The sequence below is a fragment of the Ramularia collo-cygni genome, assembly GCF_900074925.1.
Source record: "Ramularia collo-cygni strain URUG2 genome assembly, contig: RCC_scaffold10, whole genome shotgun sequence".
Lineage (NCBI taxonomy): Eukaryota > Fungi > Ascomycota > Dothideomycetes > Mycosphaerellales > Mycosphaerellaceae > Ramularia > Ramularia collo-cygni.
In genome coordinates this window covers 696,717-722,625 of record NW_019716264.1, presented here as the reverse complement: position 1 = coordinate 722,625, position 25,909 = coordinate 696,717, and the positions used below count along the sequence as shown (strand labels likewise).

Here is a 25,909-nt window from a genome sequence, read left to right as displayed (position 1 = left end):
GTGTTCCAAGGACTGAAACTGACTTCTATTGTGAGGGAGGAGTTGAGGTTAGAGTGACGCCGATAATTACCCGAAGCGCCCCACATGCCGACTGCAGCCTTCAGTGGAGCTCGGCGCGTCTTCTGTCGCGTCACAGCCAGCCTGATGACATGACAACAAGCCCACCGCTCATCCAGCACATTCATCATCGATGAGATGCCCGCGCCAGGAGACCAACACAAGGATACGATCCATTCGGCAAACCCCTTCGCCGACACGACACCGACCATCTCCAAATACACGGCCGTTGAGATTGCCACGCTCCAGTCGCGCCTCGAGAAACAACTCGGCCCTGAGTACATTTCCACTCGACCCGGCGCAGGCGGCGGCAAGGTCCATTATCTCGCGGCGGAGAAGGTCATCAACCTCGCCAATGAGGTCTTTGGCTTCAATGGCTGGTCTTCATCGATTCAGAATGTGCAGATAGACTTTGTGGACGAACACCCGACAACACAAAAAATCAACCTGGGCTTGTCCACCATTGTGCGCGTCACGCTCAAAGATGGCAGCTTTCATGAAGACATTGGTTATGGACATTGCGAGAATGTCAAGGGAAAGGCGGCGGCGTTTGAAAAGGCGAAGAAGGAGGCAGCGACGGACGCCATGAAGCGGGCGCTGCGGAACTTTGGGAATGTCTTGGGCAATTGTCTCTACGACAAAGACTATCTTTCCAGAATCACAAAGGTCAAGGTACAGCCGTCGAAGTGGGATGCCAGCGACCTGCACCGACATCGAGACTATAAAGAGGTAAAGAAGGAGGCAACGAGTTCAGACGAGAGGCAGGCTGTCAGGTCGGACGAAGCGCCGCGGCAGGGAAATAGCAATGGTAGCGCTGTCAAAAGGAATACAAGCGTGCAGTCGGTGCACTCAGCTGGATCTTATGGAAGCGCAGAATTCGAGGATGATTTCGACGGCGATTTCGACGACACAGACTTTAGCCATCCGGACGAGGTCAGAGTGGACGACAGCATCGCTTCAAACGCCGGTGAGGGCAGCACTCGTCTGCCAAAGCAGGCAGCGCCACAACAACGGCAAGAGCTGCGACCGGTGAACATTCAAGCGCCGACGCCCATGCAAGGTATGCAGGCGCCGCAACGACCGCAGAGTCTCCAGAGACCACCCCCGAACGCTGCTCAGCGCCCTGCAAACTCCGCTCGAATGGGACCACCTCAGACGCCTGGAGACCATGCGCCACCGCCCGCGCGATATCAACAACAGGTGGGCAATGGAGGCGCACCACAACTCAACACCACCGAAGCCCAGCGATCCAACTCGTCTTCGGACGATTCCTCACATCCACCCGAGCCTCGACCGCAGGCGCCGCCACCAGGTGCACCCATAGGCTTCGTCACGGGCAGGAGAGCCGATGTCGTCAATACACCCACTGGAGCTGGGGCCGCCATTGAGGGCCTGGCGTTCAATCCTCACGCGGAGAGTCCTTCAATACGAAGAACGCAAGGTGTCAATCCCGGCAAATCTGCGCCCATCACGAGAGACGTTCTAAAGGCAGCCAGGGAAGGCCAGAATCAACAGCAGCCGGCCCAACAACATCCACCAGGCGCCACACGATCTGCTGGAGCGAATTACACCAACCCATCAGCAGACATGAATCGTAAGATAGGGATGCCGCAGTCTCCAGCCGGTGGGGGTGGTTTCAGTGGAGGGCGTGGCTCTGGCGCGTACAAGCCGCCGACGTCTCATGGGGTCAAGAGGAGCGCATTGGGGGATGTCACAAACATGCAATTGAATCAAGGCATGGATGGTGCTTCCGACCCGAAAAAGGCGAAGATCGAGACTGGTGGGAAAGCAGATGGATTGGTTGAATGAGATTCGGTCTGAGAAGCGGATCGCAACCTATGGATTATGATGCATACTAAGCGCGGCGTTTGCTGGATGTTCGAAACATGGACAGTGTTGCTGTAACACGACGTAGTCAATCAAAGTATTGAATATTTGGCATTTCTTCGCGCTTCTTCCTCATTTAGCGCAAACTACCCCTGAACCATATGAGGATACTCTTTCAAGACCTCTTTTCCCACCAGATTTACAAAGGGACCCAGGTGCCCTATACTTCTCCCCAGAGGAATCCATGCCAATGCCCAACCGGCGACTCCCATGTTGCCCCAGCACACTTCGTATCCCGAACAATAAGCTTTCCAGACCATCGAAGTTGCGGTAAAAGTAGCAACGACGCAAACGGCATATTTGACCGTTGTCCAAAAAACAGCAGACATGATGGAGCGTAAAAAGATCGAACGAGGGGAGAAGCACCATAGAGTCGCAATACTGAGGACTGTAGCAAAGAACTCTTCAATGTATGCGCGACCAATCTCGACGAGACCCGCAGACATGGCATCTTTCAAACAAGCTGGACAGCCATTTCTCAACAGAATGCCATTAAACACGAGCTTGATGCCGCCTTGATGAAAGTGATGCATCACGGCGATGAAAATGGTGAYGAAGGTCCGAACGGCAAATTCTCGCTGGTAACTAGCATTGTAGGCGTAGAAGTTCGAGAAGCGTTTGTTCGAGAAGAAGATGTATTCGATGAGCGTGAAGGTGATGAGAATCAGGCTGATGATGATCCAGGAGGCCACCCATGTAGCCAGTCGGCTTGCGGTTACATGTTCGTTTACGGTGGAGATCAGCAGGCCTTGGAAAATGAGGATGAGAGTCAGGAGGAATTTGAAGAATATCAGGCGTGTTCTTTTGTGTTCCCAGTGGACAATCGTGGAGCGGGCGCGTGGGGTTGTGATGTCCATTATAGATGGCCAGGGTGGTTGAAGTGTCAATGGCGCTGCTCTCCCTTTCCCGAGCAATCGCAAAAAAATAGAACACTGTGAGGATAGCGAATCGATGCAGTCAGTTGGAAGAACAATGGAATGCACTGCAGTCGCCGGAAACAGATCTCCGGGCAACGACATGGATTCACCACTCCAATGCAACAAAGGATGTGACTTTGGTCTCCGAGCGCAAGACCACCATTTGAGGAGCGACAAATGCGACCGCAAGGTAGATAATCCAAGACGTGATCTCACTAACTGTACAGAGGCTAAGCCCAACTAAAGTGCTCCATGTGCAGGTATACATCCTTCTTTCCACCCTTCATCCCCTGCACTTGCTGCCTTGCAACCGCATTCGCAACATCAGCCTGCATACTCAACGGTCCACAAACGAACACACCCAGCGACTGTTCCCCTGCAAGATCCGCTTCTGTAGCAACAATGGCCTTGACGTCTGGTCGCGCAGCATGATCTCTTGCCGAAAAGCTCTTGGCAAGCTTCTCGGACCCCGAGTCACTTCCACTACCCTCGGTGTCTCTCACATTAGCATCGACGCCCTTTTCAGGATCCTCCAAGGTCTGCAATGTCTGCGGTCGGGACGTATCATCCTCYCCAGTGTAGAAGATCTCGACGCTGAGTTCCGTCGGGCAGGTGCTGACCATTCCAGCTTCGAGCAACTCAGCAATAGCCTCCTCGAACCAATTCCTCGTCACCAGGTCTCTTGTGGCGAGAACCACACGCATGCTGGGTGCTTCGTTGGCAGGGAGACATTCCACTCCAGGCTTAGGATTTGGATTGTCGCAGCAATCTGCACAGTCCCTTCTTCTCAAAAATGCTTCAATCAGTGGAAGCGCCCAGCCCGCGCCTGAGCCACCCGCRAGAACAAGCGTACGGTGACTCGACTCGAGCTTGGGCATTTCTATTCCTCCGTATGGGCCATCAAGCATGATGCGCATCTTGCTGTTTGGATGCGCGGCAGCATAGCTTGCTAGTCGYGCTGTGAGGCCTCCTTGTGGACGGATGTAGAAGATCAAAGATGATGATGCGGCTTCGTAGTAGTGAGCTTTTGTCGGCAGCGAGCAGGCTGTGAATGGGTGAGCCGTCCAAGCATTCAAAGAGACAAAGCGAAGGAAATAGTGCTGGCCTGCTTTCCAGCTAGTTTTGGTGGGTATGCTGATCCTGATGAACCCGTTGGATGTGAGGTTCACAGTGGCTTTCTTGCYGATACCATGGGTGAAGAAGACGCGTAGCTGAGAGTGGAGGAAGCAGAGTGTATATATCACGCCCGAGGCAATGAAGTAATCCCTAATCACAAGTTAGCTGAGATGWTGTGGAACAGAGTGCACACCACTCACCAGGACGATAGGCGGAAGTCACAGTGCAGAAAGAAGAACACCACAAACACCGCGGCCGCGACAAAATGCGAGATCTTGAAGAATTCGTAGAACATGCTCCTCAGCGGCCCGATGCTTGCAAAAGTCAACCATGCCTGGGCGACAAGGGCTACCACGCCGGTCCAGTAGCACATGTTGGTTTTCCACTCCGACGCAATAGTACCCAGCCAAGTATTGTAGACGATGAACGGAAATGTGTGGATCAGGGCCAGTACAAAGCAAGCATAACTAATCCAGCGATGGAAGACCTGGAGTTTCTCGTGCGAGACACCCGTCAAGCCTGTGATCATGTTGCTCTTTGGGCTAGTCGCCATGATGAATGGCAAACAGCCGAGTGCCAACCACCCGCTCCGAGTGGCAATCGGCGGAGAGCCGCCCCAGCTGACAAGGAGTTTGGTCGAGTCGGGGGCTTTGACATTCGGCCAGTAGTACGGTTTGGGGCCCAGAACCATCGAAAAGAAGAAGATGGCTCCAATTGCTCCCAGGAGGAGTACGCCGAGTGGTGCCGAGTTCCAATTCAGAGCATTGAGACGAAATTGACGGTACGACAGAAAGCGAGCAACGGACCGGATCTTGGCAAATAGGGGCCGTCGAGTCGATGCGAAGAACGGCGAGAGTGTGAAAGGTAWCGCAAAGAGAGCGATGGCCGTTAGGAAGAAGGCGACTGTCGGTAAAGCGTAGTGCCAGTCTGCCTCATACCTGCGAGGTGGTGTTAGTGAGGGCGTCTACCATGTTCGTGTATTGATATCAGGGTGCTCACCAAAACCGCCAGTGGCCTTGTTGATATTCGCATTTTGCGGTGTCGTTGAGGGAGCACGAGTATGCGCGGGAAGAGTGAAGCATCACCGGCATATCGAGCCAGGGCGGACCCGTGTGCATCTCCATGTCCGAGCCATGTCTCTTGAGCAACGCCATGATTGTGAACCGACGAAGGACGTAGGAAAGAACGATCCTGTTGGGGTGTCGCAATACAACGGATAGGGTATGATTGTAGATGTATGCCCACGAGGAGTTGCAGGGCCGCAACGTGGGAAAGACAAAACCTAAGGCTGATCGGATCCCAGTTGATCGCGGGAGAAAGGTAATCCAGAGTGGAAGGGACGGCAGTGGTGTGCAGCCCCACGTGTGAGCAATCCCGACCTCTCAAATGCGCTCAAACTGATCTCATCAACGCACTCATCATCCTTCTTAGCTGTGCTGTGCCGTGTCGTGTCGGAGCAGAGTGTGTGCCCTCGACGGACCCGCGTGGAAGGGCAGACGTTGCTCTCCACAAAGAGCCGCTGTATCCATGCTTCGGCTCCAAATCCACGTGTGTAAAAAGCCGATCGGAGTTCGTTCCGCGGATGGCAGCCGAGATCCACGGTGGCTTCTTGCGGGTACCCTTCATTGTTTCACTCCCAAAAGGGCAGTGATGTGTATAAACTTGCTCAAACGCTCTCAATCTCATCCGCACCACGATAAACCTACCTTACCGCCGCCTGCCTGGCGTTGGCCCCATGCCACACGCCACACGCGCTCACCCTCGCCTATGGAGCGCAATTGAGACGGTATGCGCTGAGCGAGTTTTCCACGCATTTGCAATCTGAGAAATAGGAGAACCATCCCGCCATTCTGCTGTAGAGAAAGACCATTGACGACAGCAACGAGCAAAGGCGCGCACAGCAAAGTACTTCCTCGAGCCCGAAATAGCACCTCCCAGTTGCATCTCAGCGCAACGTGGCGCTCCTGTTCGGACATCTCCACTTTGATAGTCGCCGCCGGGATCAGTGTGTTCCATCTGGCCCTCGTCTCAGACTCGATTTCATCGGCAGGCGTTGCTGAGCATACTTGGAGGTCCAAACCGTCAAAACACCGCCATCATGGACCACATGCACATGGCCAGTAGCACATCCAGTGCCTCCATGGCCAGCGCAACCTCCATGGACATGTCTGGCATGGACATGACAATGGACGCCACCGGCCACATGCACATGGGCATGAAGGACATGATGATGACATTCTTCACCGCCACCACAACTGCCCTCTACGCCGATTCCTGGACACCCGCCACCTCCGGCCAGTACATCGGGACATGCATTTTCCTGATTGTCCTCGCGGCCATCTTTCGCGGAATCGTGGCCGTCAGGGCAAACTTCAACGCCTTACTTGTCCGATGGTCTTGGAAGCGTGACACCAGCATTCTGCGCAAGGATTTCGAGTCCATCGGAGGAAACTTGAGACTGATAGCCGACAAGGGAAGGCCGTGGAACATCAATGAGGCTTTGGCAAGGGCTGCGTTGGACACCGTGCTTGCTGGCGTTAGCTACCTACTGTGAGTATCTCCTCTCGAGCTCTTGCTTAATCATCGCTAACCTGATGGATGATAACAGGATGCTGGCGGTTATGACGATGAATGTTGGGTATTTCATGTCCATATTAGGTGGGACATTTCTGGGAAGCTTCGTGATTGGGGATTGGGATCCGACAGGAGATCACTGTGATGGGCACTGAGTTTGGGATGCTTGAGGAGGGGATGGAGATTCTGCACAACCCACAGCAGGGTATGATTAGATGTTTAATGAACGAGTGGTCAAGACAGTCCCCACTGCTCTCGTGTGCTCCCCTTGATAGCTGTGTGAAATGGCCTTTAATCTCATGCTTTCGAGATCTCTCATACGGGAAGACTAGTTGAGGTACACTCTTCCAGGAGATGAGGTCGTGGCAAGGGAGAGGGAAGAGAATGCTGGGCTGGTTGGTTGTACGCCACGAGCACAAATTTAGCCGCGAGCGCGATCCCGTGACCTTGAACCCTGACCTGGACGCGATCGGATCTGCGACTTGAACATTTGGCGTTGTCAGGAGCTCATATCGCACTCACACACCACGCCCGCCCAACACACGCAACCCTTCCCAGATGATGTGGTCATTACCAAGCCTCGCGCTACTGTTCGCGCAGGCTCAGGCACTCTACTTTTACATTGACGGACCTCAGGAGAAGTGCTTCTTCGAGGAACTGCCAAAGGACACGCTCGTAGTCGGTACGCAGGCATCACGAAAGAGATGGACATGGACATGGGCGATGTAGGCAAGAGGTTGCTAATGCTGTGGATATTACAGGACACTTCAATGCCAAGCAATGGGATCAGCAATCGAACAACTACGTATCGAACCCGCCCTCACTTCCCCAAATGGGCGTCTTCATCACCGTGGACGAAATCTTCGACAATGCCCACCGCGTAGTCTCCCAACGTGGCCCCGCCTCGGGAAAGTTCACCTTCACAGCCGCGGATTCTGGTGAACACCGCCTCTGTTTCACGCCAACCAACGTCCCTTCCCACTCCGGCTTCTCCTTCTTTGGTTCGCAAGTCGGTGGAATCAAATTCGAGCTGGATCTCGCGATTGGCGCCACGTCGGCGATTGAGAGCTCTGATAAGAACAAGCTTACAGAAGTCGCGCAAAAGGTCAAGGATTTGAATGCTAGGCTGCAGGATGTGAGGCGCGAGCAGATGTTCCAGCGGGAGAGGGAAGCCGAGTTTCGCGATCAGAGTGAGAGCGTCAACGGGAGGGTGGTAAGATGGACATTGATTCAGTGCGCGGTGCTGGGTTGTACCTGTGCGTGGCAGTTGAGCTATCTGAGGGCATTCTTCATCAAGCAAAAGTTGACTTGAGGGAAAGTGTGRGATCCAATGCATGGTCAAGAGGAGTCGGGTCGGGTCTGTAGGATGACAGACTAAGCGTCATGCTGTGGAAATGTTACGATACATGTCAAAAGCTGAATGATGAACCATACCAACAGAGCTACATTGCTCGCTACTGCTCATCTTCCAGGCCCTGTTCAGTCCACTGTAGGAAGGTGATCCTCTCGAGCCAAGATGCCAGAGATGCGCAAACGAGTTCCACTGAGAGGACTGCTCGAGGGTCTCACTTTTCGCATCTAGAGCCTTTATCATATCTCAGTCTAGGACAGATGCTCACATCTGAGACTGAGACTTCCAGCAAACAACCCCTTCCGATCCGATCAAGACATTCTCCTGAAAGCAACTTCACGTATAAGTAGACCTCCCCTCTCCCTCTATTTTTCATCCAAACAAACCATCACATTCACTTCAAACATCTGCAAGCCAGACACTCACTACTTTCGAAAACCCCGACTTCCACCACTCTCGACCAACCACTACTTTCCCACACGACTGCCGGCCAGTCTCAACAATATCTTCTCATCACCACGACATGCAATCCGGCATTCCCCACAACATCCACCAATCACCTCAAATCTCTCAATCCAACCGAATCATGCCACGCACACGTACACGCACCCACCAACACAGCTGGGAACGCATCGTCACCCATCGACGATGCCGCTCCACCCGTCATCGTAGTTCCTCTCACACGGGATCCACGCCTAGAGACATCTGGCGGGGCTTGATACGCTCCKGGTGCATCGAGTGCGGCAAGGAAGTCTGTGAGCTCTGTCTCGCTGGACGAATGAATGCGCGGAGAAGCAGGAGACACCTTGGTCCACGTTCGAGAAGATCAAGACCGGGCTGAGTGGTATGGAACATGAATACCACGAGGGAGGTGCTTGGGGATTGGATCGATCAATGTACGAGGTCATCATGCGTTTATGTATTGCAAATGAAATAGGGGCTTGAAATAAGACGTCTGGACTTGATGGTCTCTGTGCCTTTAAAAGACCGGGTGTCTTCTCATCGTTGGCTGAACTTTCACTGGATTGACAAGCAGTATTCATTGACATCACTCCCGTCATGCATTCGTCTTCTATCTGTACAGATTCATTAGCAGCAACGCTACGCTCAAAACGCCATGCACCTCAACGCTCCACCCCAACTTCGCACCTCAAGCCTGCATAGCCTGCCCTTGTCTCAGCGCCAACAGCGCTCTCACATCAGTCACATACTGCATGCCCTCAAGAAGCGGAATCAGGTGCAACAGGTCGTTATCCGTGGGGTCGCTGATCCAGCCTTCAATGGGAATGGCGTTGTCTGCGAGATCACGACAACAGTCAGCTAAATGATGTTCACTTCTCAAGCTTCCTTCGCATCCTTTCAACTCACCTTCATGGAATATGTAACTCATAGGGCTGTTATCCAGAATAGCCACACGACTCAAGTCCGGCTCAACCATGGCCAAGTCCTTAATGTACGCTCCATTTCGATACGTGCAGTGCTGGCGATAATATCTGCCAGAGAAGTATTTACGCTCGCGTTCCAGCCAGTCAATGACGGGATCTGCGTATTCCTGCACCGAAGCAGTGAAGACGATGAGAGTGTACCTGTTGAGCATAGGTTAGACGACAAATATTTGAGCGGAGATTGAGCTTTCAGACACACCATTTGGCAACCTTTCTCAAAAACTCATGACAAGCTGGCCGTTCATGAACATAGTACAGAATTGGCACCCCACTTGCCAATTGCGGACCACCACCCGCACTTGCGGGATAGTTGAGCTTCACCTCAACCATATGCCCAGTGCTCATCCTCCCTCCCTTGGCCATGGAATGAATCAGCGTCTCGTCCAAATCTATGATGAGTGTCTTCTTTGGCAGCCCATCTGGACGACTTAGAGCCAAGGGAGCGGAAGTATAGCTGGGTTGACGACGTGGTACGAGGGGACGGGGAGTTTGAGGAGAGCGTGGATAGCGGGTGAGTGCTGCTGAAGAAGTCGAGGGCGGTGATTTCAGCGAAGAAGCAATCTCCGAGATGGTAGCGGTGGAGGCTGTGCTGCCTGATCGCGGAGATTTGCGTTTCCGGAGCAGAGAGTTGTCCTTGATACGAATACGGGGCGCGCGATCGGTAGAGGCTGGGGACTGACCGTCGGGGGGATCTGCTGTTGTTGTTGCTGCCGCGGCGGTTCGACTACGGGTATGTCGTGCCGGGCTGTCTTCGCGCTCGGAATTGGATGTGTACGAAGCGTTGCTCTCCAGCGAGGGGGATCGTCTTCGCCGCGGCTGTTCTTGTCGATGTGATGCCGGATTATCGCTGCCATAGCCCATCTCTCCTCGCCGACTCCTCTTCCGTCCTCGCACCGCTGCTGCAAAGCTTCGCATTGGCATGACGGCGCTGAAAATGCCATTCTCGTCGTAGAAGCTGGCCAGAACATATCTCCCCGGCGCCGTCAAGGTGGAGAACACCATTCTCACGCCGTACAGCACGGCGTGCGCGATGCGCCAGCCAACACCCCCGCCAACATTGCCACCTCTCTTCTCCACTCCCTCCTCATACGTCTGGCCATTGCTCAGCAGCGGCTGCTTCTCGTCCACGTAGTCCCGCTGGCTCTGCTCATCTCGCTCTGCGGCATGGCTGATCGCAAGCTTGTCGGTGATGCTGTCCAAGTCGGTCAATCGCGTCGTGGAGCTGTTTCGCGAACGAGGCGGAGTGGTGATTTTCGAGAGAATGCTGTTCATTGCGAGGTGTTATCGGATCGCCATGAGGAGATCTTCAAGGGCCGTGTCCACGCGAGATGGTATGATGCTGGACTCGAAGGAGGGGAGCTCGTTGTCCACAAACGGCCCGCTGTTCGGGTAAGCCGCCGCTGCCGATCGATTCAGATGAATGCGATCACGAGCAGCCGAGGAATACTCTTGGCTGGGCTATGAGGGTGGATGAATAGCTGCTACCTTACCATTTGAAATGAAAATGAACATTGGCCCATGTTGGAGGATGCTACCTAGCTATCACTGACTACCCCCGTTGTACGTCATGTTTGTCTGCGTCCCTCACAACTCTACATCCTCCGCCCTATAGTGATCTCCAACAATCCGATACAGATAACTTGGGGCACATCCACCAAGATTCGTAACGTATAGATCCACCTTGTCAGCTCCGACATGATCGTAAAGCGGGTTTACCACGTCTACGCCTTCCACAAAACTCCCTTGTTCGAAACCAACGGCATTCCCTGGGTCTCCCTGCTCCAACAAATCGGCGCTATCGAACGGATAGACCGGACTGAGCTTGTACACTCCGCTGAGAACCACGACTGGAACATGATGCTCCTTTGCCGCTTGCGTAATGACACTTGCACCGGCCGCGGCAATGAGGCTGCCATCTGCGAGGACAGTGTGCGGTGCGAGGATGACCTTGTTGATCCGTGACATGAGTGCAAAAACGGCAGAGTCGGGGATTAGAATGACTTTGATTCCAAGCGAGGTCAGCGCCTTCCACTTTTCACTCCCTGCATCGTCATCGCTGCCGCCTCCGTTCACGATTGTTGCATGCGTGACGAGATGATCGTTGGGATAAGCTTCTGCATGAAATACGGTAAACTTTCGCTTTTTCGCTGCTGCAACGAGGAACTTCTGAACAGTCTGCGATGAGGTGTGCGTGAGGATGATCTCGTTCGAGTGGACATGATCCAGTGCTGACTCTGCAATCTGAGAGTMGACAACCTCGAGCTCATCGAGAAGTTCTTTGATTCCGTCAATCACTTCGGCTTTGATGTCAAGCTTTYCCACCTGTGCGTCCTTTTTGCCCGGAAGTGGAGTCGCGGTACCCGAGGAGCCTCCCAGCGGCGGAGTCGCGACTGGTGATGAAGTAAAGCCGGGCTGTTGGAAAATACCAAAGAGAGAGCCTGCTTGAGATGGCATTCCCGGGCGTTGGATTGCATGATCTGAGCTGTCCAGCGTAGGTGAGAGAGCCGCTTGAATCGGTGCTGTTTGAGACAAGACTCCAGCACCAAGAGTGGCTTGATGGCCTCCACCCTCAGCATCACCACCTTCGAGGTCATCTTCGGCGACTTCCCTCACGATCCCAAGGATTCTGCGCACAATGTTGCCCACAGCCATTTCCCGCGGTTGCGCAGCAACCAATCGGCGTCCAACATCACGAATCCTTTGAATCAGTGATTGCGCATCCTTCCAGCGCTGGAGAGATACGAGACGGAGCAGTAGTCGTGCAGTTGCAATAGCGCAACAGCGGGAGTTTTTGATCTGCCGCCGTTTGAGAAGTGAGATGAGAAGCTCAATGGATGTGTCGATGGAATTGACTTTGAGCGATTTCAGATAGGTTGTAAGCGATGGCGCTTGAGAAACGCCAGTCGTAGAAGGCATCTTGCTGGCTCGGATCTTCGAGATAGGAAGTGATGGTTTGCTTCCGCAGAGGCTCTTCCGGTCGATGGTATTTTGCACGGATTGGCAGTGAGTCAGGGATTCCTCAGGTTGTCCTTTGGTTCCAGCGATGTCAAGAATCGCACTCGCGGGGCAGATCTGGCCGAGGTTCTCTGTACGAGATTACAGACTCAATTGATAAGTCGAGGCCTCGTTTGTTTGTACAAGGCACTTTCCCGTTGGTCACTGTAGGTGGTCGGGTTGTGCGAGAACACTAGCGCGACTTGATGGCCCGAGCTTTTGCAGATCCTTTTCCGTCATCACCACCACCTCACCAATTCCGTCCTCCTTCAACTTACTCCTTGCCTTCAAACATCCATCTCAAATCTGTTCGAGCGCATGATTGGAATTGGTTGCAAGACTCTACATTCACGTACGCTGATGTCTATCGACGCCGGTGAGTGTGCTCAAAAAGACAGGCGCAGGATTCCCTCTCCGTCATTTGTCTTCCAGCACACATGCAACACGTTCCATTGTTTCAGCTTAAGTTCTCGTATCGGCACCGCGAGAAATTTGCACTCATACATCTCCCAGGTCTTGGGGGTCATCATCTACAAGTCAGATCTTTCAAAGCATGACAAAATTCAAAACATCTGGCGTGCCTCTCGAACGCACTCAGAAAAGGTTGCTAACAGTAGATTGATACAAAAATATTGAACAATCCATCCGGCGCGTAAGAAAGGTTTGGTATGAGGAGTTACATGCTGAATTTCGTCATCAGCATGAATGCCATTTGGCGCCTTTCTGGGACCAAGCATTCCTGCACCGCTCGCACATCGGCGTCCCGCAAAGTCTACATGTGTAGAACCAAGAGAATATCCAGTGGGCCCTGACCCAGCAGAAGCTCTCTACGAAACCACGACTTGACGACAATTGGGGATGATTGCTGGGACACATGTGTGGGGTTGGGGTCCGAATGGAATCATCTTGCATGTCATCCATCTTCTTGTCAATATGGTCGGTCGAAAGAGTTGATGAGTTTTGCTGGTATTCTCAGAAACTGATGGAAGTTTGTTGTCGTTGCAGCAAATGTACGCGAGATTGGTTGAAGGTCTTTCCGTCGAGGTCTATGTGATTGTTGCGCGTTGGAGGGGTTTTCGGCCTGAAAGTAAGTGACTATCCAGTAGTCTTCGTGGATGTTTGCAGAGCGAGTTCTTGTTTGTTTGAACGAACGTAAGTTGGATTTCACCGTACTTTATACTCACACCCACGCTTTCTGAAAGGCAGAAGCTAAGATTAATCTCGCTGATCGACCACGTGCGTCGAACATATGTCTCGTCTTGGTCGCAGTCTCGAGCACGTCGATTACTAAATCTGAGCAGATGAGAGACTCCAGGACTAGAATTGCAGGCATCCTCCAGACGACAAAGCCTGTCTCCACATTTGCCTCATGGTGAGCAGCCTGATGTCCTGCATCAACGCCAGCCTTTCTTTTCATGTGGTGCATGTCTTATCATGCCTTTTCTGGTGTCTTGCGACGTTTCCGGCTCGATGAATCCCCAAGTCGTGCTAGAGAGGCTCCTCGTTGCGAGAAGTATGTGCAAGTCTTGCAGGCCTATACTCATCTATGTGGTAAGTTCAGGACTCATCATTGCCTTGTTTTGAAACAATCAACTGCGATGAGGGAGGTCATGGTGTTGTCCAAAACGAGAGTCCATGGTGACAACCACTGCTCGTGGCAGTCACGTCAACTGGATGAGTGTCCACAACATCGACATCTCCATCTCGCTCGACTATCTATCACAAGTCACCTCTTCGGCTGCCAGCAGTACCTCCCAAAAGAAGCCGTTGACAGCTATTGACCGTCGTTTCTCGCACGCTACGGTGCCACGTCTGCACAAGAAGTCTAGCGCATGCTTAGGCATCCGTAAGCACTCATCTGTGCTTGGCATGACAGCATTATCATTCGCGGGCATAGCTTCAAACGGGCGAAGACTAGGGTACGACTGATTCTTGCCCGAGTTACCGACTAGACACCCGAAGTGAATGTTGTCACAGGAACTCCAACGTGCTTGCGCACGAGGTAGCCGAAGTAGCAGCAGACGTAGGACATCGTAGCGTCGAAGCTTAATAGAAGAATCTTTAAACTCCATCATCGTTCACGCAAATAAATGCTTGGCAGCGTATGACGTCTACGCCCGATTGCATCTCTCCGCTCCACTGCGCTCCAATGATCGATCTCCCTCCACTCTTCGGCCCGATTTCCATTCCATTCTCCTCTCTTTCACGATCCTTCGCGTCTGTGAACACCGCCTTGCATGACGTTGATTGTTGTTGCTGTGGATACGCGCTTTCCCAGGAGAGGGAATAATTACATCGGCTCAAACGGCTGCTCCAGATCATGTCGCGTGGCACGGAGATGACGATGCCAACTCCATGTTTTTATCGTCCTTGAAGATGCACCCCAAAACCATAAAACGCCATGGAGCCCCGCGGATAGAGGTACCTTGGGCGATTCCTTGACTTTGGCTAGGTGCTCTTCTTGTCGTTTCTCGTTCACACAGCTTGGTCATCATGCCGATACCATCTGTCAAGGGCCTATTCGGCCGTTCGAAAAGGGGCCAGCAGACGACATATCCTGACGGCCCCGACATGCAAGGTAGATCCGCTGAAAAAGATGATCTTCAGAAGGATGGGAGTGGCAACGAGAAGGTCAGGCTTTTTCGGCCCTACACCTTTGCAGTCGTTTTGATTGTGTCCCTGGGAGGCTTGATTTTCGGATTCGGTGAGGCTGGCTCAGGCGACGATCAACGCATGTGAAAACTAACTGCTGTGGTTGTAGACACTGGTCAAATCAGCGGATTCCTTGAGATGGAGGACTTTCTCGAGCGATTCCACGACCAAGGAACTTCCTCAGACCCAATGTCCCCGGATTATTATTCCTTCTCCAACGTTGTATCCGGGACGATTGTTGGATTGCTGTCCATTGGCACACTGTTCGGCGCACTGCTTTCTGCTCCCGTAGCCGATAGGTTCGGACGCCGCGTTTGCATTGTCTTCTGGAATGCCATGTTCGTAATAGGAGTCATTATCCAAATGACTTCTACAAGGGCGTGGTATCAAGTTGCTCTTGGTCGTTGGGTTGCTGGTCTCGGCGTTGGAGGTCTGTCTGTGCTCACGCCCATGTATCAGTCCGAGACTGCTCCACGCCAAATCCGTGGCTCCATGGTCGGTTGCTATCAGCTCTTCATCACGCTCGGTATCTTCATCGCCTATGCTATCAACTATCGCACAGAGCGGATAAGGGGCAATGATGGKGCGTCTTGGAGGATTCCAATGGGTGTTGGATTCATCTGGCCACTTCTTATGGTCATTGGTATAGCATTCTTGCCCGAAAGTCCGCGCTGGGACTATCGTCACAACAACATTGAGCGTGCGCGCCGAACCATCTCCCGATCATACGGCGTCCCCATCAACCACTGGGAGGTCGAACGAGAAATGCGAGAGATCAAGGAAAAGTACGATGCTGAATTTGCGGGCGGTGGCAAACATGTTTGGTATGAGATCTTCACCGGTCCTCGTATGGCATACAGGACGCTCCTCGGGGTGACTCTCCAGGCGCTTCAACAGCTTACAGGAGCGAACTTTTGTAAGTCGACCGGAATGCTCACTGATATTCATATCCATCATTCACCTCGCAGACGTGTGATCCATATCCGCTGACTCAATCTAGTCTTCTATTTCGGCACCACCATCTTCCGATCCGTCGGGATCGACTCTTACATCACCTCCATGATCTTGGGCGCAGTCAACTTTGTGATGACCTTCCCCGGAATCCTGTTAGTGGTCGAAAAGGCTGGACGACGCAAGGCTCTCATGTGGGGCGCGGGCTGGATGTTCATGTGCTTTATGGTCTTCAGCTCGGTCGGTCACTTTGCGTTGGATCAGATTGACCCATCGCGAACACCACAAGCAGGGACAGTTATGATCGTCTTCGCGTGTTTGTTCATCGCTGGCTATGCCATGACGTGGGGTCCAGGTAAGATATCAAACGGCAGAAGGCATACAGGGTAGTTCGAGGTGCCTCGAGCTACGCCATGTCTCTGTCCACGTCTGAAAAGTTCGGTCATTGCTAACCCTTCTCTCCTTCGCTTTGTAGTGATCTGGGTTGTCGTAGGAGAGCTGTTTCCAACTCGCTATCGCACTATGTGCATGGGAATATCATCCGCTTCGAACTGGATTTGGAATGTGAGTTTTTCAGGTCAACTACACGGCATGAGCCAGGTTCTTTATAAAACAATACTGATCTCAAACTTAGTTCCTCATCTCGTTCTTCACATCCTTCATCACCGCCTCCATCGATTATCAGTACGGCTACATCTTCGCCGCGTGCTGTGCCGTGAGTATTCCCGTGGTTTACTTCTTCCTGGAAGAACACCAAGGCCGGACACTCGAAGAGATCGAAACGATGTATCTTCTGCATGTCCCGCCACCAAAGAGCTCAAAATGGATTGCACCAGAAGGCGAGGACCTCGTGACTGCGGACAATCTCTACCTAGATCGTGGCGCGAGAAGCATCCGCAAGCAGGATGCCGCTGGTATGGAGGGGGAACAAAGATTGGAGAAGATCCCGTCTGCAACGGCTGAGCATGGCATTCACGACGTATCAGGCTCGGCTGTTCCTGAGTCGTCCGGTGCGCGTGGTGCTTCGATTTCAGGATAAGTGCAGGTTGAGATGTAAACAGTTACTATGATACCCAAATTCAGTTTCCAGTGATGTTCAAAGCCTGTCTTGTCCCGATCTGACACCATCGTAGAACATGTAAGATGAAGGAGATTTGATACCATAGCTTACAAGCATTAGTAGCGTTGTGCATGAGACTCGTTCTTCTGGATACATGGCGATAGACCCGTTGGCGTTGCTTGTCGACCCCTCGAACAGGCAAAGTGAACGAGTACGTCAGCCCGATGACGAACATCTAAAGCCATAGCTTTCCGCATGACTTGTATGCGTCCAACCCACGATTGATGCCGAGTTAGCGAGGGTTTTCTGCTTCTCTAGAGCCTCCCTCAACTACCCCAACCCTAACCCTATGAGTGCTGGAAGAAAGATTATCCGTCGTCTCCACCTCATGTGACGCGTCAACACAAACCACGCTCGTTCATCGCGAGCACCACACTCTACAATACTGCACCCGACTGCAGCCTGTTGTGTTTGTAACAATGACGCCAATTCTCAGTGCCGGCAGTCCTCTGGGGCCAACTCAACATGTGCAGCATCGGCCCGAGAACACTTGAGATACAGCCTATTCATCCTCAATTTTGGGGGCCAAGTACGCTGACCCCTTTGCTCGTCAACCCAGGAAAGTATCCCTGAACAGCATTCACCTTGAGCATGTGGCGATAATGCGAAGCTGCGTCGTCRAGTGAGGAGGTACAAGAACACTTCCCCACCTGAGTCTCGATGTTATACCACACGGCACTGCACGGACCAGCATCCTCTGACTTCCCGTGAGGTACTCCCATGGAAACTTCATCTGCAACTTCCTACTACACCTTTTGGAGTAGCAGCCAGGTCTTGCGTACTCGCTCCTATTGCATTTCGGTGACGTCTCCCATCTATCAATATGACCCTATGAGATGCAGAAAGAAGAGCCCCGTGAAGTTGTGGATGGCGTATACCTTGGATCATGCAACGAGTTTAAGGGACTACGGAGTGAAAGATAGGGCTATGCGCCAACTCAGGAGACCCTGTCTCTGGGCAGCATCCAATTGTGCATGTGGCGACAGCTTGGAGCTATGCCGTCGGGCCAGAAGGCATCAAAACGCTTTACTATTTGAGTATCGTTCACCATTCAACTTTCCGGATGGTTGCCAGAATAGGAAGGAGGCACAAGATCAAGTCTTGGACCTGCTGATTTTCTTCCTAGCGGCAAAGTCATATCTACTTGGCGGGCCTTGGCTGCATACAACAGTCTTGGCCATCTCGAGCACAACATCCACAAAGACGTGTTTGCTAACCAATGAGCAGCTACCGTCGAGCTTCTGAGCGCTATATTGACCTTGCCGCGGCCATTTTGACCAGATGCTAAGTCGACATTGCTCGTGACAGATTCTTGCCACGCACGATGTAACATGAGCCCGCGCGCTATCGATTGCGTACACTACGAGCTAGACTCGGCGGTATGCAGCGGCGAGCAGTTGTAGATGGCTGTATAAATGGCGGTCTGCCACCTTGATGGAGGATCGTTGTAGATCACAAAGCTCTTATCAATCCTTCAAGATGCGCGCAACACAGATTGCGTCGCTATCAGCGTTCATCGCTTCTTCAGTGGCACATCCGTTTCATGGCACTGCAGAAAAGTCACTCCAAGCACGACAACTTGCCGGCAACCTGGAAAGATTTCGCCCTCAACAACGCTCCGAGTATGTGAATGCCACGGTTGTGGAGTCTGGCRACCTACCCGATCCTTCATCCAACTCATCCATTGCTGCAAGGCAAGGCGGTTACGTTGCAGCAGCTGCAGCACTGGTCCGGGCTACGTATCCAAACGCAGAGTTTCGTCAGCTCGACGACAACTATGTCAGCTCCAGCGGAATTGGCCATGTCTACTTCAAGCAAACCGTCTTTGGGTTTGACATTGATGATGCAGACTTCAACGTGAATGTAGGTCAGTATGATCTTCATAAAATCTCAGCAGCTGACGTAAACCCCAGGTTCGCCCGGATGGCACCATCTTCTCATATGGAGACAGCTTTTACACGGGACCCCTCCCTGGATCTGCACCATCTTTGTCCCAGTTGTTGGAGCCAGTCGCTGCTGTCACTGGTGTGGTCGAGACTCTTGCTTTGCCTATCGAGCCCTCTGAAGGAGAAGTCATCGAGGATGGTGCGAGATTCACCGTCGAAGGTCTGTCTAACGTCGAATCTGCTCCCCAGGGACAGTTGGTATACTACCGAGCTGGAGAGTCTCTTGTACCTGCATGGCGTCTCGAGACCGACGTTGGAGATGCATGGCTCACTTCATACATCCAAGCCGACGGATCCAACCAGGTCATCGCGGTGACGGATTACGTTGCCGATGCTGAGTCGTACCAAGTCTTGTTAGTATCGGCACAGTCGTTCGATAGTGATGTGTATACTGATAACTCGTAGTGAATGGCCATTGAATGATCCACGAGGCAACAAGCGTACGATTGAGGTCAACCCTCGGGACCGAGAGGCCAGTCGGCTAGGCTGGCACGCAGATGCCGGCCAGAAGTATACTGAGACCCGCGGAAACAACGCCATTGCTCAATCGAACGCTGATGGAGATGCTGAATATCTCAGCGAGCCGCGTCCCTCGGACCGGGGTCTAAATTTCCGAGCCCCTTTCAACGAGGCGTGGGAGCCCGCAGAGTACGTCAACGCTTCTATTATCCAGCTCTTTTACACATCCAACAAGTACCGAGATGTTATCTACGAGCTTGGCTTTACGGAGGCTGCCGGAAACTTCCAAACCGACAATTTCGGAAATGGTGGACGTGGAGATGACAGTGTCATTTTGAACACCCAGGATGGCTCAGGTATGGTCAGACCAAGTCCTACCCCCCAAAATACATGCTAATTCCGCTCAAAGGAGTCAACAACGCCAACTTTGCTACGCCTCCGGACGGTCAGCAAGGTCGTATGAGAATGTACCGCTTCAACCTTACCACCCCGAACCGAGATTCTTCGTTCGAGGCTGGAATTGTCATCCACGAGTACACCCACGGCCTGACCAACCGTATGACGGGAGGCCCAGCAAACTCTCGCTGTCTCGCTGTTCTCGAATCGGGTGGTATGGGTGAGGGTTGGTCCGACTTCTTCGCCACTGCCATCCGTGTCAAGCGCCGGGACACCAGGGCCGTCAACTATCCAATCGGCGACTATGCTTTCAACAACGCCAATGGCATTCGTGCCGTCATCTATTCGACCAGCTTGCAGACCAACCCATACACGTACTCCACGCTCAACACCTTGACCCGTGTTCACCAATTTGGCACTGTGTGGTGCTCTATTCTGTGAGGCTACCCCTTCCTTTTACAACAAAATTCTACTTGCACATATGCTAACATCATTTCTAGCTACGAGGTCATGTGGAATCTGATTGACCGCCACGGTAACACGGATAGAGAGGAGCCAGATCTTGACCGTTTTGGCGTGCCACGTGATGGTAGATACCTGTCGATGAAGCTTGTGTTGGATGGCCTTGGTCTTCAGCCTTGCAATCCAACCTTCATCCAGGCTCGTGATGCAATACTCGATGCTGACCGTGCCCTTACCAATGGAAGCAACCTCTGTCTGTTGTGGACTGGTTTTGCTAAGCGTGGTCTCGGCGAGGGTGCTGAGCGTGTTGGTACTGTCTATACCGACAGCTTTGTGGTTCCAGCCGGCGTCTGTTGATGTCAGCGTTCTGCATGTAATGTGTCGATGAAATGAGCCGAATGAACGAATGAACAAATTTGTCAGATATCGATTATTGTCTATCAAATCTCTTTGCAACCCTTCAACGCTATATGTAGCTCGACCAAGCATCGTCCATGATCACAAGGTGTACCGAAACCCATGAACACCCTCTATGACCACCTCCCCTCTCGCMTGTTGTTGATTCTTCCTCCACATGTACCAAGTCGTAGCCGCGACACTCACAATTGTCACCGCTGCTGCGGTAAAGCAAGTGTACAGACCTGGCCCATATCCCGGTGCGTCCTCCGGCCTGAACGCCACCGAACCTATCACACCTCCAACACCTCCCATTGCAACAATCGTAGCTGCTGTGAAGGCTCGTCGCCACTGACCAACCACGTTGTTTGCTTGATATGTCATCGAAGCCGTGACGTTGCTGTTCGCTCCGGCAGTTATGAGGAAGGCTCCAAAGTATCGAACGTATGGTTGCTCGGCATAACCAAGAACTGCAACACCTATGATCTCCAGGATACAGTTGAAGACGATGATGTGGCCCCTGATGTTGAATTTGTCAGAAATGTAGGCTTCGAAGAAACCCAAGAGGAAAGAAAAGGCGTAGCACTATTCTTCGTCAGTATTGTAATGTAAGCTGATCGAATTGTACTTACTGGAGCAGTGAGACACTGCGACTGAACCACTGAGAACTTCAGGCTATCGCGAAGGATGATCGGTAGGAAGTACGACACTGCATAGGTGACAACAGCAGAGAGGCCAAAGTTCAGAGCAAAGCACCAAACCTTCCAGTCTTTCCCTTGCGCCAGGTAATTCCTCAAATTGAAAGGGGTAATGTGAGCATCTCCACGATCCCTCTCAACCCGATCGACCATGATTCTAATCTCATAATCCTTCAGGAAGAATTTCGTCTTGTGTGCATCTTCGGGAAAGTCAATGAGGAAGACGAAACCCACGATTGCAATGATGGCTGTAATTATGCCTTCCCAAATGAACTGTCCAACAAAGTCAGAGTGTTGCCAGCCTGAACACATCAAAGTCACTCACAATCCAGCGCCAGCCTTCAAGTCCCGCCGTCCCGTCCATCTGCTGCAGACCATACGCGAGCACGCCACCGAAGCCTCCAACGCTGTTCCCAACCAAGTAGAAGAAAGCATTACGCTTGGCGACCTCGCGACGCACATACCACATACTCACCAAGAACAGCGCGGACGGAAAGAAACATGCCTCGAATGCACCGAGTAGCACTCGCAGACCCACCAGAACAGTCCAGTCTTTGACAAATCCAAATCCCAGAACTACCAGACCGAATCCCACTGTGATACCAGCTAGGAATGGGCGAGGACCGAGTTTGCGGGTCAGAACTGTGGCGATGGGCTGGAATAATACATATGTAGGGAAGAAGACCAGGACGATGATTGTGTAGCGATTATTACCCCCCAGTCCCAGGTCGTCGTCCATGCCTGCAATCACACTGTTATGCACGACCTGGTCAATTCTTCCCTCGTGTGATACGAGGATGAACTTACGCATTTGGCAGATTGGTCCGATYAATCTGATTCACAATGTACATCAACGCAAGTACCAGACTTAGCCGAATATCGACTTTTCTCTTAATAGCTTTGACTCGTGGGTCCTCCCAGATGAGATTGTCTTGTTGAGTGGGTTCTTGTGTTTCAATACACACTGCCCCGGATTCCGAATCCTTGGAGTGCGTGGAGAGTTCCATCCAGGGCGATTGTATTCTGGAATGGATAGAGTAGACCGAGAAGTAAAGAAAAGGACGAGAGTAGCTGTGCCTATGAGCTCACCTCGGAACATGTGGCACGAATATGCGTACCGCTGTCATGATTAGCAATATCGCAGCGATTTGCATACATTCTGCCTGTTCCGTGCTTGCACGTGGTCGGTTGAAACGTTGTGTCCCCGCATGGTATATACAGTGGGGACGGTCAATGTGCGACAAGAATCATGCAGAGGTGAATGCCAAGGATTAGACATCGATTACCGAGGGAGTGATGTCTTGGATTGCGGAGCAGCTGAACCCTGAACTTTACGCAAGTGAAGGAATCCGTGTTGAATTCTGGACGATCGCAAAAAAGCTCCCTCGAAATTGCAAAAACAAAAGATGAGGATGATCTGACCATGGTATAGTCGAGGATCAGAATGAGTMAACAATCTGTTCCGGTAGCCTGCCCTGCAAACTAGACTTCGACGAGTCCAGAAGCATGTTCAAGCCGAAACCATCCAATGCAAAAAGAAACGCCAGGCTGTTGATATGAGCAAATCAAAAGGACTTCTTCCAGAACGAGTCTCATTCACAGCAAATGACATCGTCGATGGCCGTGCAGCAGTCGTCCATGCAATCGCAGCAGATGAGGCAGCAGCAAATATCATCTAGAATTGGTCAGTATTGCGCACATCTTCACAGGACACATGCAAGACTTACGACTCATCCGCGTACCGTGGTGGTCGTGATCGATACCGCCTCGCATGGTCAGGATCTCTGTCTTTCCAACGAGGTCCTCGCTGGGGATCTGCATCGTGGCATCTTGAGTCTGCATGTATTCATATCAGTCAGCATGTGAAATGGAAAATGCGTGGGAGAGATGGAGTGGAATGTACCGCAGGCTGTGTCGTTGCGAGGACGGCCTTGGGTTCCACTTTGCTTGGTGGGGCGGCACGCATTGGACCAGCCGACGCATATTGCGACTTGATCGTGCGCGATGGAACGGCCTGTGATGATGCCGTTCCCGGATCGCAGTCCCTGATGTTGACGCTCATCGCAGGGGCACTGGATGAGAAGATGCGGGCGAGCACGGCTGAGAAGGTGGCCATGGTGTTTGAGCTGTCTTGTACTTGAAGAGGAGGCGCTCAAGTGACGGATCGAAGTTTCTGAGACACGATCAAGAGCTGTGGAGAGTAGGGCAATGTGTGCCGAGATTTGTGAAGGAGGATGGACAAGGTTGTTGGTTGTCAATGTGGTTCGTGTGAATGATCTCAATCAAAGTGGGAGGTGAAAAGTGATGGACACGTGAGCTGATAGCTCATGCATGATACGCGGTTGTTTTGAAGTGAAGTGAGGAGTGAATGAACGTCGCGAGCAGGAATCAGAAAAGCWAAACGAAGCCTGAAGCAAGGAAATGATAGACTCCAACGAGCCGGCCGTTCGATAGTCTGGTCATATTAGACTGGCGTTTAAAACACCACATCGTCTGTTGTTGGATATCAAGGTATGTCATAAGAACCTCCAGCCGGCTCCTTGGTAACAACCAAGCAGAACTCGGTCCTCCGAGGAGACCGCTTCACTCACATCATTGTTCCAGCTCCATCCACTGTTCATACTGACCATGCATGTCACATCCGGAGCAGATGTCTAGCAGCAACAGCAATCATCCACCGCGTGACAGCAACCTTCCATGCACTCGCAACAGATGAAGCAGGCGCAGAGATCGACTGTCCAACGTATCAGCAATTTCCTTCCTTCTGAGCGAGATTGTTGAACTCACGAATCAGTCCGCCTCCTCTCATTCCCAAGAAGGTGCGTTTCGGCTTCTCATCTGCGGTCTGCTGCGATGAGTGTAAGTAAGCGTGGAGAACAAACATGAAGCGAGAAAAGGATCGACTGACCGATTCCAACGCCGAGCCGCCAGAAATGCTTGGCTGAGCTTGATTCATGGCCTCAGTCTGGGCGTACTGATCCTTGTTGACGGCGGCAGGTGGAGTGGACATTTTGAAGAAAGAGTTTGATTGGTGCAGTATGTCAAAGGTAATTAATTGATCTGCTCTCAAGATGATGTTGAGGAGAACAAACGGCGGAGAAGGTGGTATGTATGTGAGGAAGTTGTTGTCGCGTTCAAGCTTTCCCACCACGGAAAGCTTGATGCTTGTCCTTCTCTTCGGCCGCGTCATCTCCAAGGCATTCGTCCTCTTTCTAGCTAGGCTGGAATCTTCCTATCATTCACAAGAACCTCGCATGCAATGAACGTCATTGGATGATGAGATTTGATTGCTTCGTTTGGGCCAGAAGTTTGTAAGAAACAGTGAGTGACACACCCGCCTCTCATCAGACATGTGACAAGTGAAGAAGGAAGCCGTCTCGAGACACTTCATCATGCATGCAGATTCGAAAGGCAAACATCGTCGAAAGCATGAAGGGGTCCTCGGATAATGTTGCGAGGCTCGGGGTAAGTTGGTACATTCTCGTTCTGCCGCTTCTTCTAACAATGATACCTTAGATATGTGAGCTTGGCCTTCATGCATTTGAGACCGACATGCCAGCCGAGATCCTCGAGATCATCAGCAAAGAAGACGACTCCAACAATTCACACGACGTGATACCATCATTGGCACAATTACTCAGACATTCAAGAAACTTGGAAGTCGCCTACCTCTGTACTCCAGAAGCCATCCAAGTATCTAGAATTCCCAAAGAAGGAGGTCATTTCTGCGGCTATCGCAACATCCAAATGCTGTGGTCTGGTCTTCCAAAGGAAGCCAAGGAAAAATTAGCACTCTCAAAGCCATCGATTCCGGATATCCAAGCTATGATTGAGAAGGCCTGGGACGCCGGCATCAACGCTCATGGACGGGTTCAAACAGGCGGAGTCAAAGGAACAAGAAAACACATTGGAACGAGCGAGGTTAGTCGTCATCTCTATAAATATCAGCATACCTTACGTACTGACCATCATCCCTACAGGCAGAAGCAATCCTCCTAAATAACTCCATCCCATGCACAGGCAAGACCTTTAGCGGATCGGCAGCTTGGTCACAGCTCCTCGACTATGTGGAAGCATACTTTGCCTCCTCTCACCTCTCAACAGAAGACGAGATCAAACAGATATCCCTTCCGCCAATCTTCTTGCAAAGACCCCATCACTCCATAACAATCGTCGGATTCGAGCGAACAAAGTCTGGCAAGCGTAGATTACTCACCTTTGATCCTGCATGGAGACCACCCAAGCAGATGACACGGCCGCAACCTTCAAAACCCCACTCAAAATGGGATATCTACTGGACTATGGAAAGATACAGAAAGGGCAAACGCTACCTCAAACGCTACAAGGCTTTCGAGACACTAGTAATTGACAAAATTGAGCCCAATCATCATGTCAACTGATGCTTGCATATCGTATGCACATTACATACAACTGTCCTGTTTTTCCGAATCCCATCGTCTCTTCCTCGCTCAAACGCCACTGTTCATC

General features: G+C 51.9%; 12 protein-coding genes; 6 read left to right on the top strand and 6 right to left on the bottom strand.

Moving 5' to 3' along the window:
- Positions 1–195: 195 nt before the first annotated feature.
- On the top strand, positions 196–1,866 carry RCC_06841 (related to DNA repair and recombination protein rhm52; the record flags this gene model as incomplete). The annotated part of the gene is made up of 1 exon (XM_023772101.1): positions 196–1,866. The coding sequence occupies one exon, from the start codon at positions 196–198 to the stop codon at positions 1,864–1,866; it is 1,671 nt and encodes a 556-aa protein (XP_023627869.1).
- Positions 1,867–3,091: 1,225 nt separating this feature from the next.
- On the bottom strand, positions 3,092–5,131 carry RCC_06840 (related to Fre1p and Fre2p; the record flags this gene model as incomplete). XM_023772100.1 has 3 exons in its annotated part: positions 3,092–4,127; positions 4,178–4,915; positions 4,977–5,131. The coding sequence occupies 3 exons, from the start codon at positions 5,129–5,131 to the stop codon at positions 3,092–3,094; spliced, it is 1,929 nt and encodes a 642-aa protein (XP_023627868.1).
- A 944-nt stretch (positions 5,132–6,075) lies between these two features.
- Positions 6,076–6,706, top strand: RCC_06839 (related to Ctr copper transporter; the record flags this gene model as incomplete). XM_023772099.1 has 2 exons in its annotated part: positions 6,076–6,527; positions 6,586–6,706. The coding sequence occupies 2 exons, from the start codon at positions 6,076–6,078 to the stop codon at positions 6,704–6,706; spliced, it is 573 nt and encodes a 190-aa protein (XP_023627867.1).
- Positions 6,707–7,109: 403 nt separating this feature from the next.
- Positions 7,110–7,863, top strand: RCC_06838 (probable COPII-coated vesicle protein; the record flags this gene model as incomplete). XM_023772098.1 has 2 exons in its annotated part: positions 7,110–7,233; positions 7,313–7,863. 2 exons carry the CDS (start codon positions 7,110–7,112, stop codon positions 7,861–7,863), a joined length of 675 nt encoding a protein of 224 aa, XP_023627866.1.
- Positions 7,864–9,052: 1,189 nt separating this feature from the next.
- RCC_06837 (related to nuclear envelope protein NEM1) lies at positions 9,053–10,619 on the bottom strand (the record flags this gene model as incomplete). XM_023772097.1 has 3 exons in its annotated part: positions 9,053–9,198; positions 9,271–9,488; positions 9,547–10,619. 3 exons carry the CDS (start codon positions 10,617–10,619, stop codon positions 9,053–9,055), a joined length of 1,437 nt encoding a protein of 478 aa, XP_023627865.1.
- A 312-nt stretch (positions 10,620–10,931) lies between these two features.
- On the bottom strand, positions 10,932–12,263 carry RCC_06836 (related to translation initiation factor 2B, beta subunit (eIF-2Bbeta/GCD7); the record flags this gene model as incomplete). The annotated part of the gene is made up of 1 exon (XM_023772096.1): positions 10,932–12,263. One exon carries the CDS (start codon positions 12,261–12,263, stop codon positions 10,932–10,934), a length of 1,332 nt encoding a protein of 443 aa, XP_023627864.1.
- Positions 12,264–14,834: 2,571 nt separating this feature from the next.
- RCC_06835 (related to MFS monosaccharide transporter) lies at positions 14,835–16,983 on the top strand (the record flags this gene model as incomplete). XM_023772095.1 has 5 exons in its annotated part: positions 14,835–15,045; positions 15,103–15,909; positions 15,994–16,299; positions 16,420–16,508; positions 16,579–16,983. The coding sequence occupies 5 exons, from the start codon at positions 14,835–14,837 to the stop codon at positions 16,981–16,983; spliced, it is 1,818 nt and encodes a 605-aa protein (XP_023627863.1).
- A 1,560-nt stretch (positions 16,984–18,543) lies between these two features.
- On the top strand, positions 18,544–20,684 carry RCC_06834 (related to Extracellular metalloproteinase MEP; the record flags this gene model as incomplete). XM_023772094.1 has 5 exons in its annotated part: positions 18,544–18,927; positions 18,978–19,363; positions 19,416–19,825; positions 19,879–20,302; positions 20,366–20,684. 5 exons carry the CDS (start codon positions 18,544–18,546, stop codon positions 20,682–20,684), a joined length of 1,923 nt encoding a protein of 640 aa, XP_023627862.1.
- Positions 20,685–20,825: 141 nt separating this feature from the next.
- RCC_06833 (related to permease of the major facilitator superfamily) lies at positions 20,826–22,428 on the bottom strand (the record flags this gene model as incomplete). XM_023772093.1 has 4 exons in its annotated part: positions 20,826–21,308; positions 21,356–21,694; positions 21,747–22,173; positions 22,229–22,428. 4 exons carry the CDS (start codon positions 22,426–22,428, stop codon positions 20,826–20,828), a joined length of 1,449 nt encoding a protein of 482 aa, XP_023627861.1.
- A 585-nt stretch (positions 22,429–23,013) lies between these two features.
- Positions 23,014–23,537, bottom strand: RCC_06832 (uncharacterized protein; the record flags this gene model as incomplete). XM_023772092.1 has 3 exons in its annotated part: positions 23,014–23,096; positions 23,149–23,257; positions 23,325–23,537. 3 exons carry the CDS (start codon positions 23,535–23,537, stop codon positions 23,014–23,016), a joined length of 405 nt encoding a protein of 134 aa, XP_023627860.1.
- Positions 23,538–24,075: 538 nt separating this feature from the next.
- On the bottom strand, positions 24,076–24,431 carry RCC_06831 (uncharacterized protein; the record flags this gene model as incomplete). XM_023772091.1 has 3 exons in its annotated part: positions 24,076–24,155; positions 24,209–24,269; positions 24,330–24,431. The coding sequence occupies 3 exons, from the start codon at positions 24,429–24,431 to the stop codon at positions 24,076–24,078; spliced, it is 243 nt and encodes an 80-aa protein (XP_023627859.1).
- A 263-nt stretch (positions 24,432–24,694) lies between these two features.
- RCC_06830 (uncharacterized protein) lies at positions 24,695–25,821 on the top strand (the record flags this gene model as incomplete). XM_023772090.1 has 4 exons in its annotated part: positions 24,695–24,732; positions 24,790–24,886; positions 24,938–25,342; positions 25,402–25,821. The coding sequence occupies 4 exons, from the start codon at positions 24,695–24,697 to the stop codon at positions 25,819–25,821; spliced, it is 960 nt and encodes a 319-aa protein (XP_023627858.1).
- Between the last annotated feature and the right edge of the window lie 88 nt (positions 25,822–25,909).